Raw genomic sequence first — 15,624 nt, 5'->3', positions numbered from 1 at the left:
TCTTAACCACTGGAGCTCAGGGTATACTGACCGGTGCGTCCGGTCAACATGACCGGAGCGTCCGGTCACCCTGCAGTGGCACATAACGGTTTGTTTTTCAGCCGGTGTTATAAATACAATCTTCGCTCGTGTGTGGGGGTACTTTTGCTCATTCCAACAGCTGAGAAACACCTTAGAGAGTGCCAAGAAGAGCAATGTCCTAGTGAGGTGATTGAGATTTGAGAATCCCAAAGAGAGCCCTCATTAGTGAAGATCAAGAGTAGAAAAGTGTGCATCCACCTTCTCATTAGGCTTGTCGTGGTCAAGCGAGAGTTCGTGCTTGTTACTCTTGGTGATCGCCATCACCTAGATGGCTTGGTGGTGATTGGGAGTTCGGTGATCACCCGACGGAGCTTGTGGGTGACCCAACTCAAGTTGTGAGCGGTTGTGGGTGATTCACCGCGATGGAGTATCGAAGAATCAACCCATAGAGAGCACTTGATCCTTGCACGGATAAAGGGGGAGCTACACCCTTGCGTGGGTGCTCCAACGAGGACTAGTGGGGAGTGGCGACTCTCCGATACCTCGGCAAAACATCGCCGCGTTCCTTCCTCTCTATTTACTTTGAGCAATTCAATTCATGTCTTTACATTCTTAGAATTGACATGCTAGAGTAGGATTGGAACTTAGGTTATAAGTCTTTTGTGCGGTAGAACAATTAGGAACACTTTCAAGGCATAAAGGGTTAATTGGGCTAACCATATGATTTAATTATTGCAAAGAAATTTAGAATTAGCCCAATTCACTTCCTCCCTCTTGGGCATCTTGATCCTTTCAGGTCTCGCCGACCCTGTAGACGTCAACAGGGATAGCTCCACATCATGGCCCTGTCCGTCACTAGCGCCATGCTCAGGCGTCGTCTCCCAGTCGTGGTGAACTGACGCGCCTATTAGTGCTCGTACGAGGGTTAGGCAGAACAACACCGGTACGCCCGACGCTGTTCCTGATGTGAATCCCCAGGTATGGCCCGTCACGGCCATAGGTTATATCGAGGCGTGCCGGTCACCTCCCTGGTGTCAGAGCTTTGACCCAGGCCCATTCGTTTGGACCTGGAGTGGTTGGCTGTTGTATCGGTCTCCGTCGAGCGAGACGGATCCGCCGGCCTCGGGGTCGGTCGAGGTGGAGTCCCTCCCTATAGGCCAGGCGAGGCAGAGCGCAAACCCAAAGATCGAGCGAGGCAGAGCTCGCCCCTAGAGGCCGAGCGAGGCGGAGCCAGCCCTCAGAGGTCGGGCGAGGCGGAGCCCGCTCTCAGAGGTCGGACGAGGCGAAGCCCACCCCTAGAGGTTGGGAGAGGCGGAGCCAGCCCTTAGAGGTTGGGCGAGGCGGAGCCCGCGGCCTCAATGTCGGGAAAGGCGGAGCTAGCCCTTAGAGGTCGGGCGAGGCGGAGCCCACGTCCCCAGAGGTCGGGCGAGGCGTAGCCTGCCCTCAAAGGCCGGGCGAGGTGGAGCCAACCCTCAAAGGTCGGGCAAGGCAGAGCCCGCCCTCAGAGGCCGGGCGAGGCAGAGCTTGCACACCTGGGGGTCGGTTAGAGTTGTAGTCACGCTCTTGACTGCTCGGATGAATCAATGTTAATGGTCATTAGCTCCTCCTCTTCGGATACCCTAGTATTGGTCCTCGACAGGGACAACAACAGGAGGTGGGTGGTGCGGTAAGGTGGCGGGAACCGCCGGTAGTGGAAGCGCGTAGGAGGGGGCAGTGGAAGAGGGGTGCATGAGGCAGAGGAGTGTGCAACCGTCGATCAGGATGAGAATGAGGGTGGGGGCGGTGCGAGCAAGGAGAAAGAAGTCTTATGCAGTTTTCACGCACGATAACGTCATCCACGATGAAACTAACTATAATGTTGTATTAACTTCCTTACACACGCATGCTAATGACTGATGAATGCAAAATAATTGAATGGACTTGCAGTACTAGTCCCTCTATTCTAAATTGTATAAGTTACTTTGGGTTTTCTAGATGCATAGAGTTTACTAGGTATTTAGACATGATATATATCTTGACGTATAGTAAAAGCTCTGTATCTAAAAACAGTCGAAACAAATTACAACTTAGAACAAATGGAGGCTTTGAGCCTGTTCGCTGGTTGGTTTCTGGGCTGATAAGCTCGGCTGGTACTAGTTTGTTGTGAGAGGAAAACACTGTTAGCTGGCTGATAAGCCCTGGCTGAAACCAACAAGCAAACATGTTGTTTGACTACTGTCACGTGACTTCGCTGTCAGACGTAAAAATACATTAGTAACCAAATTTGCACCGCCTACCTATCTCAAAAACACGTTCACCCCTTAAAAACGTGATAGAGGGAGGACTGGTTGATAGAACTTAGATATACTCTCCCTGTTTTAAATTATAAGTCGATTTGATTTTTAGATACATTCATTTTGCTATGCACATAGATATAATAATATGTCTAGATACATAGCAAAATGCATGAACCAAAAAAATCAAAGCGATTTATAATTTAAAATGGCGGGAGTAGTATATGAATGGTGTTATGTGCTCATAACTATGTGCATTGGCAGGCCTCTACACGGGCTCTTCGGCGTTCAACTCCACTAGATCTTATATTGTGTAGCTCTTACCTAGACGAGATTATGCCTACTCTATTGTTTAGCCTACTAAACCGTCTGAGCTTCTAACAAATTCTAGTTGCGCTATCAACCTTGGAAAGAGTTGCTGTGTTTTACTCCCTCTGTCCGTGAATACAGGGCGCAACTGCTTTTTTTTCAAGTCCGGGAATATAGGGCAGCATTTAACTTGCGTCGCCCTTCTCCTCGGCTCCCATGCTGCATGCAGCTGGCCGTTACACTCACAGCGCATGCATGTTCTCTCGAGCGAGACTAGTAGTACTACTCCTATACGAAGGCAAGCACTATAAGTTCTCTGGATGCATCCTCTTTTCTCTAGTGGCCATCTTCTCGCTGCATGAGTAAGCAGCATCTTCTTCTGTGAGACTAGTGCAGAATCTAACATTTTTGTGCAGCGACGAAGATGGCAGAGGTGACTGCGGCTGCGGAGGCTGCTGCGGCGTAGGCAAGGCAGCAGTTCGCCATTGCTTGGCGCATGCGTCGAAGGGCACAGAAGGAGCTCGGTCGTGCTCGAGTGCTCCGTGTCTGCGCCATCTGCATGCGACGGCAAGCGTAGGCCGAGCTTGGCCGCGCGTGAGTGCTCCGTCTCCGTCAGCAAGTGGAGCTCTGTCGTGCGGGAGCTCTGTCCAACACTGGTGGAGCTCATCCGCTCACAATAATGGACGAAAGTGAAGCGGCCGGTGACGATCACGGCACCGACTCCGACAGCATTCGGTACGTTCCAGACTCGCTGCTCGGGGACACCTGTGTTCCAGATTCATTCAAGGACACCGAAGAAGAAGCTAGTATTGCTGCACACGTTGCTGCTGAAGCAGAAAAGGATGAGAAAGCCCTTGCGATTGTCCGTCCAATGATGTTTAAAATCATCTTCCCTAATTTTCCTGAACTACACAAGTGATGCGAAACGAGTGATGGTGTACTCTTGTTTTTTTAATCTAATCGGTTACATGCAGTAGGAGTACATTTTTGTGAAACACTAAGCTATACAACGATGAAATTCACTGCATCTTGATAAATTTCCTTATCTACTCGAAGCCTTATTGGAAGTTGTTGAATTCTCTCTAATGTTCCCTTCTTCATATGAGGGATAGCATAATGTTGCCCTCCTTTTGCATGCATAATCTCTATCATGCACCCTTGTAGTGTTAGGAACACACGGTTTGACCTGTCCACCAGATATTCTAAATACGCTTTTATCACATTCGACTAAATCTCTTGGATGTTTGATGGAGATGACTTCTCAAACAATGCCTGCAGAGCTGCAAAAAATCCTAGATCTAAAACATTAAGATCCAGAGAGTTGGGTGGCTGACACATTAGCCGTATATCCCACCCATCTGCTTGTGCATCACGACAAAAATCGGGATCGTCAACTGTAATATGCGTCTTCGCGTTATCTTGTTGGATGAATATAGGACGTCCTCTTTCTTCAGCAGGCCATTTTTCTTTGATGGCTGGCAAGACCTTTTCAATGAGAAACTTTTGGATAGTATCTCTCGTGACCGATGTCATGGCCTTCAGCTGCATGGTTCCTGTACATACAACCACGTTAGTAGAGTAACCAAGATTAGCAGAGTAATCCTAATTTAAATCTGGAACCTAAAATTAAACATCTTACCCCTAGGCCTGTTGGGACTTTTCCTCTTGGCTAGCTCCAAGTAAGTGAAGGGAAAAATCCCTATTTTGCCATCAAATGTGCATACGCCGTTCTCAAATCTTAGGCGGGCTTTCACGCCTAAAAACATCATATTTTTAATGAAATTTTTGGTCTTCACAGTTCTTCGAGGGATCTGTTTGCCAGGCGCCAAGTAATAAATTTGGTTTTTCTTTGTCCGATAGAACCATTTCTCATCTATGTAAATGACATTATATAAGGATTTGAAGGTTGGATCATCTGGTATGCTTTGACTATCAAGCATATTTACGCAAAATCGCACATGTTCCTTCATGTTTTGTTCTGTTAAGGTGAACTTTATGGCATTTGTATGACGCCTAAACTTTCCTTCTTTGAGCCGGTCATGCAAAGTGCTCTTTGGCATATGCAAGGCATTGGCTAGGTCACGAATGGTATGACGCTGTCTAAGCGGCACATCTTTTATGGCTTCTGGGTTAAATGGAATTTTTTTTCGACCACAAAATTTTTTCTTTTTGTTTTCAAAAGCTAAAATTCCACCATCAGTTTGTCCATCTCGCCATACGCGCTGGACAACTCTCCACAGAACACCCATATTAGCAGCAACGGACTTCGTTACTCCTTCCTTCATCATGCCTGGAGCTGATCTTTCTAAGCACATGGCATAGATGACCCTTTTTATGTCAGGAGTGCCTACACACACAAAAAACATGCTCGTGTTCAAACAGCCGTACGTGCATGGGACATGCACGCAGCAACAAAAATAAATGGAAAAAACATTGACGCCGGCATCAGAACGTCCATCGGGTACTAACCTGAATCAAATGCTTCATCGGCAGCGGCGTCATTTTGGTCCATGGCATGTGCACCGTTGTCCGTTTCTTCTGTTTGGTCCATGGCGTGTACACCATTGTCCGCTTCTCCAGCTTCAGGTTGAGCCACGGCCTCTCCTTCAGCTCTAGCTTCATCCGTGCCATCAGCTGCATCGTTGTAAATCTCGTCGTCATCGCCATCACCTACGATGCCACCGAAATATTACACTTGGAAAGACGCACATGAAAACATAATCGAAACATAGAAATGGAAACCATGAGTACCTTCGTTGCCGGGGTCCCAAAGGAAATCATAGTCCAAATCTAGTACGCCTCCTTCAAATTCCTCAATTTCATCCCAATCAATAGGCTGATTCAAATCTAGACCGGGCATTATGAGTAGAGGGAAGATTAGAAACATACCGGAGGCACAGGCCATGGCGCCACATGCAAATCAATTTCCATTAGCGCCAATGAAAATTTGGTATGCGCCAAGGGACTAAACATGCACGCGCCAAGGAAGGAAATTTCCGTTACATGCGAGAGAAATTAGCGCGCGCCGTGCTGCAGTTTCATTGCCACGCCAACGGGAAAGAAAATCCATCTGCATCCATGCAGCGCAGGGCAAGGGAATAGTCCGAGCCGTTGCTTTGACGCGCGGAAGAGTGAATGGGCTTGCCGTTGATGCATGCACGCATGCGTGATAGCTAATTAATTAGACGCGGAGCCGAAGCATTCTCCTTGGAAGCCACAGCATTAAACTCGTTTATTGGTCTTGGTGAAAATGGAATGGCGCCCTGTATTCACAGACGGAGGGAGTATGTGTCTAAATTTTCCTACGACAACCTTAGATTACCAATTAGTACAATTAAAAGAACAATTGACAATTCACAAAAGAAGATAAACACACATCAATAACCAAAGTTGCACTACAACAAAAAAAACGAAAACATGAAACATAGAAGAAATGCATAAGAGCATTTCTAAGAGATTCTGTACAACTCACTATCTAAATCATTATTTAGAGAGATATTTGCATAAAAATCATTTTCTATATTTTTTTCACTCACCGACAATTCTTCTCTATCTTATGTACACTCTAGAGTGTCATTCTCGTTTTTTTTTATCTTTGTATAGCGAAATCTAGCATAGAATATGGCTATATTTAGATATAATCACTTAGGAGCTTGTTTTTTTTTACTTAAAATCTCTATTTCTAATAATTAAGAATAATATAGAGAGTCTCCTGGAGTTGCTCTAAATATACGCAGTTCAAATAACCTCTACCACTAGTTCAACTTATTGTACACAAAGTTAAAGTAGCAAACTTTTTTTTGAACTGTAGCAAACAATTTTGGTTTAACCCACAGCCGAAAACTGTTTGAAACGCGGCCGTTTTTCACCAAAATGAAAGCCCGTCCAAACTCCAAACAGGGCGTGGCGTCCTATCCTTATCTATCGAGTGGACGCGACACCAACAGCGTCAGCGCCTCCTCCGCGCTCTCGCCCCCCCCCCCCACCCAACTGCTGCTCGGCTCCCCTTGGCCCCTCCACCGCCACCCATGGCGTTGCTGCCGCTCTCCTCCACCTCCGCCGCGCTCCCGCACTTCCGCCCCTGCCCATCCGCCGCGCTTCTGCTGCGCCTCCCCTCCGCCCGCGCCCGCACCCGCGCGGTCTCCACCGGCTACGCGGCGTCCTTCTACGGCGGCTCGGCGATGTCCGCGGCCGGCGGCGCCGACGAGGAGGAGGTCGGCGACGAGTCGGGGTTCGGCCCGGGGCTGGGTCTCGGCGGCGGCGGCCTCGGGATGTCGGCCGCGGAGGCCGCGCTGGCGCTGGAGGAGCGCGAGATGCCGCCCTGCCCGCCCGGCCTGCGCCAGTACGAGACCATGGTCGTGCTCCGCCCCGACATGTCCGAGGAGGAGCGCCTCGCCTTCATCCAGCGCTACGAGGAGGTAATCGCATTGCCTCCACTCCATATTAGGATTTCTAAGCACACAAAATGGGTATAGAAAATGGCAAATGCAGAGAGATTCGAAGTCATAGTTGTGTGGAAGTATTCACAATAACATTTTGCAGTACAAGATTAGGCACACGGTAGCAGATTATGACATTAGTTAGTAAACTATATATAGCTCAATCGAGATGATCTTGAATCTTTCATCCGTCGGATCAATTGTGTTCCTCCTTCCCAATAAACTTCTGCTGCACCCATTAGTGTAGTGTAGTAATGGTTAGCCATCAATCACCATGTAAGTTAATTGCCATTCTATCCTGAATTCACCATGTATGTTAATCGCTATTCTATCCTGAATTTTGTGACTGTAAGTACTCTAGTCACTAGCCTGTCTGGTCATAATATGTTCACAGCACCCTTACCCCTGCCATTTGCGTACCATTCCATTCCTGCTCAGCTTGGTGCTTCCCTCCCTGTGCCTGCAGCTGCTCGTCGCCGGCGGCGCCATGTACGTGGAGGTCTTCAACCGGGGCGTCATCCCGCTGGCATACAGCATCAGGAAGAGGAACAGCCGGACCGGGCTGCCGTCCACCTACTACGACGGCATCTACCTCCTCATCACCTACTTCACCAAGCCGGAGTCCATGGACGCCCTGCAGCTGAGGCTCAACGCCGACGACGACGTCATCCGCTCCACCAGCTTCAAGGTCCGCCAGCGGAAGGCCGTCTAGACGCAATGGCGGTGGGATGGAAAGCTTCATCAGGCCTTGAATATTTTGTTCATACCATACAAGAATTCTGCTGTACTGCGAGTAGATGTATGCCTCCTTTGGCCTTTGCCATGATTGATGAGGGAAAATGTTTTGGTCTGTTTCTTGGTGGTTCTTGAAAATGGACGCCTTGTCGTCGTTCACCAAAGGATCACTTGCCTGCTAAAACCATCATGTTTCACCCTCTGTTGAACAAATCCAGCGTAAATTTACAACAGTGCAACAATGTACAGTGTAATTTGTGGGAATGAGCGATACGACGACTCGACGAGTGCACAGAGACGGCTAAGGTTAAGCCCAGCATATAATAATAAAGAAAGAAATTGCACGAATTAGAGTAAAGCCATTTCGTCCGCAAGTACAACTTCATTTGATTTCAGACACGTTTAAATACTTAACACTCCAAGCGCATTTAGCGTCAAGTAGGTCGGTTTCCAAAGCTTCCTTTGATGCGATTGTTCTCGGCATATAAAATTGGTATACTAAACAGTACGACGATACGACATGATGCATAATGCACCAAGATTAACTTCCCGATTTCTCGAGCAGGAACCTTCAGAAGATACAAACCACAACTCAAACCATATCTTGAACAGACGCCAGCACTCCAAAATCTGTCAGCCATGGAGCAACATTTAGTATCTCTCATGGCGCCTGAAATTAGGAACAAATACCTGGGTTAGTCAACGAGGTGAGGTAAAATGGTTTCAAATCAAAAGGCACAGAACTTAAGTAGCTCTAACATGCAAGTCGCCTATTATTCAGCAATACCTGCTGCGCTCCCTGGAGCGTGAACGCTCTCTTCTCCTTGAATCATGTCCGCGGGAGCTCTCATAATCCCTATCCCGATCACGGTCATGGCGACGGTCCCTATCGTGACGTCTATCACGATCCCTATCATAATCTCTTCTACCATCTCGAGACTCAACTCTGTCTCTCCTTTCTGAATCTCTATCCCTGGATGACCGACCGTTGCGATCCTTGCTGTGCTCTCTTGATCTAAAAAAGCCAAATACATGCTTTCAGATAACCACCATGATGCTGACTATAAAATAATAAGGATTAGGAATATGGAATACCATACCGTCTATCATCTTCAGTTTTGCCCGTCCTCCTTTTATTTCTCTGCTCCTGCAAGATGGCATAGTATACTTTATTTATTGACAGTAGAAATGGTGATATTTTGGCAAACTTAAAATCAGAGACAACGTTCCAAAAGAAAGGGCGAGTGATACTTTACAGGCAAGGCTGCTTCAGGAAAATATATCTTGCAAACTTATGAAGGAGGTAGCAGATTAAAAAAAAAGAACAAGTTGTCACTTACAGCAAATGTTGGCAAAAGGAATGTGCTTTCAGGATAACTTAATCAGTACTATTTATCACCTGGTCTACATAATATGGCTCAGGCAGTAGAAAAGCAACCTCCAGTTTCTGCCCAACATAATACTAAGCAGACACATGAGCAGTTTGTCACAATTAAGTAAACATGATTTTTCATACCATGGCCTGCACGCTCCTATGCTTACATTTGTCAACAGACAGTGACTGTTGTAGCCATGGGTATGAAGATGATCGCATGAGATTCCAATCACGCAACATGGACTAATTCCTGTAATGACTATCGTAACAACCATAGTGCCCGGCAATGTGAGAAATCAAATAATATATAGGGAAGGTGAGAACCTTGAGGCTCTTGAGATAAGAAAACTCACAGATGCCAAAAGGCCCAAAACAGAGTAACTCTTTAAAGCAGAAAATGGTACATTACACTCAGCACCTGATAAATTGCACCTTGATAGATTTAGATTGAGGATAAGGGGATAAATCAAGATTATCATATTCTGATGATGGGCAAACTGAATGTGAATTTTGTTCTATTTATGTCTTTAAGGTTTGGAAACCCTGGAACTATTTATCTGTTTCATAAATCTCCAGTACCTTGTACTTTGGGCATGGGTGTGCAGGAATTTACCTGAAGTTCTTTCTGTTTCTCACGAATCAGCATGTAGCCTAGGTGTAGTTTCCCTCCAAAATGGTCAGCAAGACGTCGATCACTGTTGAGATATTTTCAGCTTAGGATAAATATTCAATTTGACATCTTCAGATATTTTTGGGAGTACAAAGAGCTAGAAGCATTACTTGTCATATACACTCAGAAATGCTCCACATATGTCACAGAGGCGTAACTTTTGATCAGTCTATAAAATAAACAAAGCACCATTAGCAATTATGTATCTAGCATTGCATCATGATGTAAATAGATACAGATAATAAGACAAAAATTATGTAACAAAATAGCATCGACCCTTAAACAGTTAAACCCTAAAAAGGCAGTGCAGACCACAAGCACCTCTAACGGTAAATTCAATTACATGTGCAAGCCATTCCTACCACGAAATCCATAGCAATGTATGATCTAAACATGAGGCACATAACAACAAGGTCATTTAAAAACATGAGCCACAAAGAGTTGATGCTGAATAAGTGCCTTACAGACATTGAAACCCTAGGTACGTAATGCACATGTTGTAGAAAGAATTGTTTTGTGGAGGAAATGTGCTGGTACAAGGTACATGCATGACAGGAATAAATTTCCAGTGCGCAAAGATTCAACTGTGCACTTAAGAGCTTAATAAACTGACAGAGGATTCTAGAACAATATCTGATCAAAACATTCAGGAAATGTGAACTATGCAAGTTAATTTACTTTCAACACACAATTGCACTTATGTTTAAAATCAGTCTTCCCATTAGATGATTAGGCTACAGAAACACAAATATACATTGAATCTGCGTTAAACAAAACAATACAAGAATTATGTCAGCATCACTCAAGCCACCGATTTGAACAGGCCTTTGTACCAGGGTTACCTCATAAGCCACAAAAGCTATCATCCAATGATGCTAACAGAAAAAATAGATGACGATACTATGCAAACTAATGCTATCAAACAATGACAACTTAATTCAAAATAATTATTGGTTGTGTGGAAACTCACAATCCGAACATCAGCGGCGGTATATTTAGAAGGGTCTGAAGGTGGCTCCGGACGTGGCGCCAGCTAATAATAAGAGTCAAAAATAAGTTATCCATCAGTCAAGGATCATTAAACAAGATAAACATAATAATGCCAGTGTCATAAACCCTTGTCTGAGACAGCTCACAGCAAGGTAAACAAACTACTTAAACTGGCTGGTAAAAGGAACATTAAAAATACTAACTAAAGGTGCACATAGTAATGGCTATTTGGCTACCTTTTTCAGAGCTTCTGCCTCTTCCAAAGCTTTCTGAGCTTCATCAACCATGCCTTGTTCACCTACCAAAACGACAACCATTAAAATATAATAACATTATATTTATAATAAGTCTGACTAGGTGGCCAATTTTCAAAAGAGCTAGTTACAGAAAACTTGCCTATGTTCTGGAAAAGGTCTAGTAGAAATCAAAATGTGCCACATATACCAACTATAGCCTTATGTCATGTCATTTAAAAATTCTCATGAAAGTTATCTCCTCAGCTTCTCATTTTTGCCAAAAACCTCACTAGTGCATATCGTTAGTCTATTTGATTTTATATTACCTAACTGAGTGGTTGACTTCATGATACAGATATACTAGGAGAAAAGGTCGGCCAAACTTAGCCCCAGTTAAAAAATACAGATACACCTATAAGAAACAAACCACTAATCCATGCTACTTTGCAAAGTAAAGCAATTCAACACATTGCTTTCCATACCAAGCTCTTCAGCTTTCTTAAGCTTTTCATTGATCATTTCTTGAGTACGAGCATCGGGTGGAGGCGGTGGTGGCACTGCTGCCAGAGGAGGAGGTGGAACAGGCTGAGTTAATGAAGCTCTGTCCTTGTTAAAAGCATCAAGCAAGAGGGTAGCCTGCAGCAAAATAGGAAAAACAATTACCACATTAAAACTAAAGTACTACTATTTAAAAAAATTGTACTGGAACAATAAGATCAATATAAGAATTAAAAAAATTACTTTTCAAAGAATCAAATTAATACCTGCATATCAGCTCTTTTAGCTCTGAGTTCTTCCACTACTTCCTGGGCCTTTATTTTGTCATCAGTTCTCCCTTCAAAATCTGTCAGTACATTTGAATGAGAATTTGACGATATTTAGTTCAGCTATTTGCAGCTTAAACTTGAGGCCAAACTACAATATCTATGTTTCACTAATCAAACATAAATTGGTGTTACCCCCATGGGCTAACTTCCTATTGTGTAACAATCATGGTGTTAGTAGTGCTACCCCCATGGGCTAACTCCCTATTGTGTAACAACACAATTGCACCTAATTCCTAGAAGCTGAGTCCTCCCAAAATAATTGAACTTATTATTGAATCTGCCTCGATCTATTATTTTGAAAATGTAGCAAACAGAAGAGTGGGCAAAAAAATGCAAAATAAAAATATAGATGAATTACCAAAGGCATCGACTTCTATCATTTTTTCCTTGATCTGTTTTGACAGCTGCAGTATGTCATCCGTCTGTGAACATTAACAATATAATCAATATACAGCTCAAATCAAGAGTTGCCGTTACAAATAAACTTTTGCAATTGATATACAAGTGAGTACTGGCAGATACCAGAGTAACCTCAGAGACGGATATTGCAATAGCAGCATTGGCATCATCATCCGCAAGCCGTTTCAGGGCCCTCTGAATTTTCCGGTCGCACTCCACAATGAGCCTTTCTATCATATCCTCAAGTTCTCTATCAAAATTCTGTGTTCCCTTTGCTTTCGCTTCTTCATAACTACCAACAGCTGAGGAAAACATGTCTATACAGTACTTTGCACAACAAATCCCAAAAAACAATTAAGGTGCTGTTTGGTTCAGCTCTGGGACCGTCAACGGCAATGTAATTGGAAACCAGTGCTATCCGTTACCATGCAACTGAAACCGCCATTTGGTTGGTTGGCATGTGTAACGGTTTCTATTTGCCTAAGCAGCGAACGCATGCCGGCATGCGGGATAACTCGCGGGAGTCGCTCGCTCCTGCGCACGCGTAATCGGATAACGCCGAGAGTTGAGCGGTAACCGCATTGCACTTGCCCGTATCTGATCCCTCCGTTATCCATTCTGGCTCAGTCTAACCAAACATAAGTTACGTGATCTGATAACAGTGTGAAGCGTTGCGGGGGCAAAAACACCGAACCAAACAGCATCTAAGAGAAGAAAAAACAAAGGTAATGATGTAAAATGAAGGATACTCTTTCCGCAGTTGAAGGGAGTGAATCTTAGAACAAGGACCGAGATCCATTTTCTGCAATCACCAGATAATTAGGTCAGACAGCAGCACAAAGAGAACTACATCTAGTTTTTACCCTGAAAACTGAACTAGCTCCACGTACTACCACATGGGAACATTACCAACCCAACATTCCATTCATCCATCCATGAGTTTTTAAAAAACTAAGGAGATAATATCCTATTCCCAAAACGGAAAACCTAACTAAAATTCCCAAACCAAACATCAAAGGGGAAAACGAGGATACCGTGAGCTGGAAGAGGTCATGGGGGCAAAGGCCCGCGAGGAAGAGGCGGCAGACGTCGCGGTCGTAGTAGTTGCGGTTCACCTCCTCGACGTCGCCGTTGCGGTTGGCGCCCATGAGCACGTCCAGCTGCTTCCGGAACGCGTCCATGGCGTGCGGCGAGCCCCGTAGCCCCTACCCCCGGCGAGGGGAGTGCGGCTCCGCGGGCGAGGCGAGGGGGGGGGGGGGGGGGGGGGGGGGGGGGGGTTAGGGTTTCTACTGAACGCGCTAGCGAGAGACGCTTTGCTCTCCGGGGACGGGGGGGCGGGGAGGGGAAGAAGAAGGAATGCGGTCGGGGGATTTGTCTGGAGAAGATGGACGGCCGACGGCCGATCTCGTGGGGAGTGGGAACTCGCAACACGCAGCCCGCGGGCTAGTTCTTTGGGCCGCAAACCAAATTGTGATGAATGGGCCTTGTTTTGAGTGAACATATATCTTTGATTGATGGGTATTACCACAATCATATATATTTTGGCTGCACTTAGAAATTTATGGATTTCTTAAATTTGGTATTCAAATAAATATTGAATCTAAAGATAGAGATACAGTAAGTTTCATTTAGATGGTTTTTTTCTTTATATTTTGAAGTATGGAGCTATGTCAAAAAGATGAGTTAAACAAAAATTTAGTGTCTAAATTCTTGTGTTGATTAGATGATGATAAAAAATGGAATACCATAAGTTGATTTTTCTTTAAAACTATAAGAAATACCAGAAAACAACTACGACCTATATTTTTCATATTTGCTTTGCTTATGCCTCTCCCTTTTTTTGTCCCGTAATTAGAGGATTGACTACTAGTAAGATTATCTGCTAGTCTGTTCTAATGATAACTCGATTCATTAGATTCACTTTTGACTCACAAAGACTCATTGTTGCCAACATGCCAACATGACCTATAACCACATATCTAACAAACTAACAATCTAAAACCCACTTCCCTAAAAATCCTCACAAAACTTGGTCTAGGAAATATATTTTGCAATTCGTGTGATCCAAACAACCACAAAAAATGCATAAAAGGCTCTCGATTTAGCCTATATCGAGAGCCCTCTTGATTTAGATGGAGAGTCTATGTTGGAGCAAAAACAACCAAAACAAAGGGGGCGAGGAAATAGAACTCGGACCAGCGAGCACCTCGTCTCCGATGATATCATGCATCCTTCTCCACGGAGTACCACCTCTAGCAACCTCCTTTGACTCCACTAACCATCGATCCGTGCTAGGGTTAGGGTTTTGAGCTATATGGTTAGAGGAGAATCCATGGTTGCAAGATTTAAACGGGGATGTCCAGGGTTGCCCATTGTACTGATAACGCCAGAAGTGTGTAGGTGGAAGGGCGGTGACAAGGCCTATTTGGGGGTGGTGGAGGACGATTAGGAAGGGTTAGTAGCGGGGGTGTCAGATCCAGAGTGGTTAGCGGTGACGGCGGATGTAGAAGCGATGGCACCATCAGATCAAGAGGGGCGGCGATGGAGCCATGAAAACATAGATCCAATCACGAGAGGAGGAGAGGAGGGAAAAAGGGCGAGGGAGGGAGTACCGGAGTAGGGTGGCCCTCGTCGGCGTTGGAGGAGACATCGTCGAGGTAGAGACTGGGGGTAGGGTTCGAGGAAGGGGGCAGGGCGGGGCACGACAATAGAGGCAGGTCTCGCTTTAAGGTCAATGGGAGTGGTCTATTTGCTTCCTTGACTGAAACTTTCCCCTTTTTATCTCTAGTCAACTTGGCTTATTTGTTTTAAATAACAATTGTCCCCTTGTAGATAGAGCCGCAAAGTGTGATACCAATAAGTCAGAAAAGTATGCATTTGTTTTTTCTATCGAGATGCTTGTGATTGGGATGTGGAAAGACACTTAAGGTTGGCACATAAAATTTCACTTGAAGTTGCTTCATTTTTTATAAAAAAAATTGTGTCACTCAATTGTCGTGTATGTCAAACAGGAAAATTAAAAATGAGAGGCTCTTGTTTTATGCTTAACGCGATAGAACTAATGTTTGCAAGGACGGCTCTAGGGAAATAAGATTAGCCAAAAATTTGAACGAACCAAGAAACATGATAGAAGTAAGAATGGGACAAACCTTCTATTCCGGTGCACCAGTTAGAGTGGACCATGTGGTGGACGACATCATAGCCATAGGCCTTGGGTTGTAGGTGGGGTGGGTGAGGTATCTACATGTGGTGGACGACGTCGGTGTTATAGGCCGTGGGTTTTAGGTGGGCTGGGCGAGGTATCTAGTTATATAAATCTCCTACACCATTCAAAACTATACACATCCCTT

The 15,624-nt window shown here is 45.0% G+C and overlaps 2 protein-coding genes and 1 pseudogene across 11 annotated transcripts; 1 reads left to right on the top strand and 2 right to left on the bottom strand.

Annotated features, from left to right (window-relative positions):
* Nucleotides 1-3,605: 3,605 nt before the first annotated feature.
* On the bottom strand, nucleotides 3,606-4,804 carry LOC136515134 (uncharacterized; annotated as a pseudogene).
* A 1,780-nt stretch (nucleotides 4,805-6,584) lies between these two features.
* Nucleotides 6,585-7,896, top strand: LOC136516270 (small ribosomal subunit protein bS6c-like). Its single transcript, XM_066509629.1, has 2 exons — nucleotides 6,585-7,021; nucleotides 7,509-7,896. Exons 1-2 carry the CDS (start codon nucleotides 6,632-6,634, stop codon nucleotides 7,752-7,754), a joined length of 636 nt encoding a protein of 211 aa, XP_066365726.1. The 5' UTR covers nucleotides 6,585-6,631; the 3' UTR covers nucleotides 7,755-7,896.
* A 243-nt stretch (nucleotides 7,897-8,139) lies between these two features.
* LOC136516267 (uncharacterized) lies at nucleotides 8,140-13,552 on the bottom strand. Of its 10 annotated transcripts, XR_010773986.1 has the most exons (15): nucleotides 13,309-13,552; nucleotides 13,024-13,076; nucleotides 12,398-12,566; nucleotides 12,234-12,297; nucleotides 11,813-11,892; nucleotides 11,531-11,684; nucleotides 11,049-11,110; nucleotides 10,793-10,855; nucleotides 9,933-9,991; nucleotides 9,766-9,847; nucleotides 9,320-9,570; nucleotides 9,177-9,239; nucleotides 9,034-9,068; nucleotides 8,878-8,924; nucleotides 8,721-8,792 (listed from the first exon to the last, which is right to left on the bottom strand). XR_010773986.1 is itself a non-coding variant. In XM_066509626.1 (13 exons), exons 1-13 carry the CDS (start codon nucleotides 13,453-13,455, stop codon nucleotides 8,429-8,431), a joined length of 1,218 nt encoding a protein of 405 aa, XP_066365723.1. In that variant the 5' UTR covers nucleotides 13,456-13,551; the 3' UTR covers nucleotides 8,140-8,428. The 10 variants fall into 10 exon arrangements, 4 of the variants coding, with proteins under 4 accessions (XP_066365723.1, XP_066365722.1, XP_066365725.1 ...); XR_010773985.1 differs by having other exon boundaries at nucleotides 9,177-9,570; XM_066509626.1 differs by lacking the exons at nucleotides 9,034-9,068; nucleotides 9,177-9,239; nucleotides 9,320-9,570 and adding an exon at nucleotides 8,140-8,447 and having other exon boundaries at nucleotides 8,565-8,792; nucleotides 12,407-12,566; nucleotides 13,309-13,551.
* Between the last annotated feature and the right edge of the window lie 2,072 nt (nucleotides 13,553-15,624).

This window comes from Miscanthus floridulus, chromosome 17, assembly GCF_019320115.1.
Source record: "Miscanthus floridulus cultivar M001 chromosome 17, ASM1932011v1, whole genome shotgun sequence".
Taxonomy (NCBI): Eukaryota; Viridiplantae; Streptophyta; class Magnoliopsida; order Poales; family Poaceae; genus Miscanthus; species Miscanthus floridulus.
This window is presented reverse-complemented; position numbering and strand designations above follow the sequence as displayed.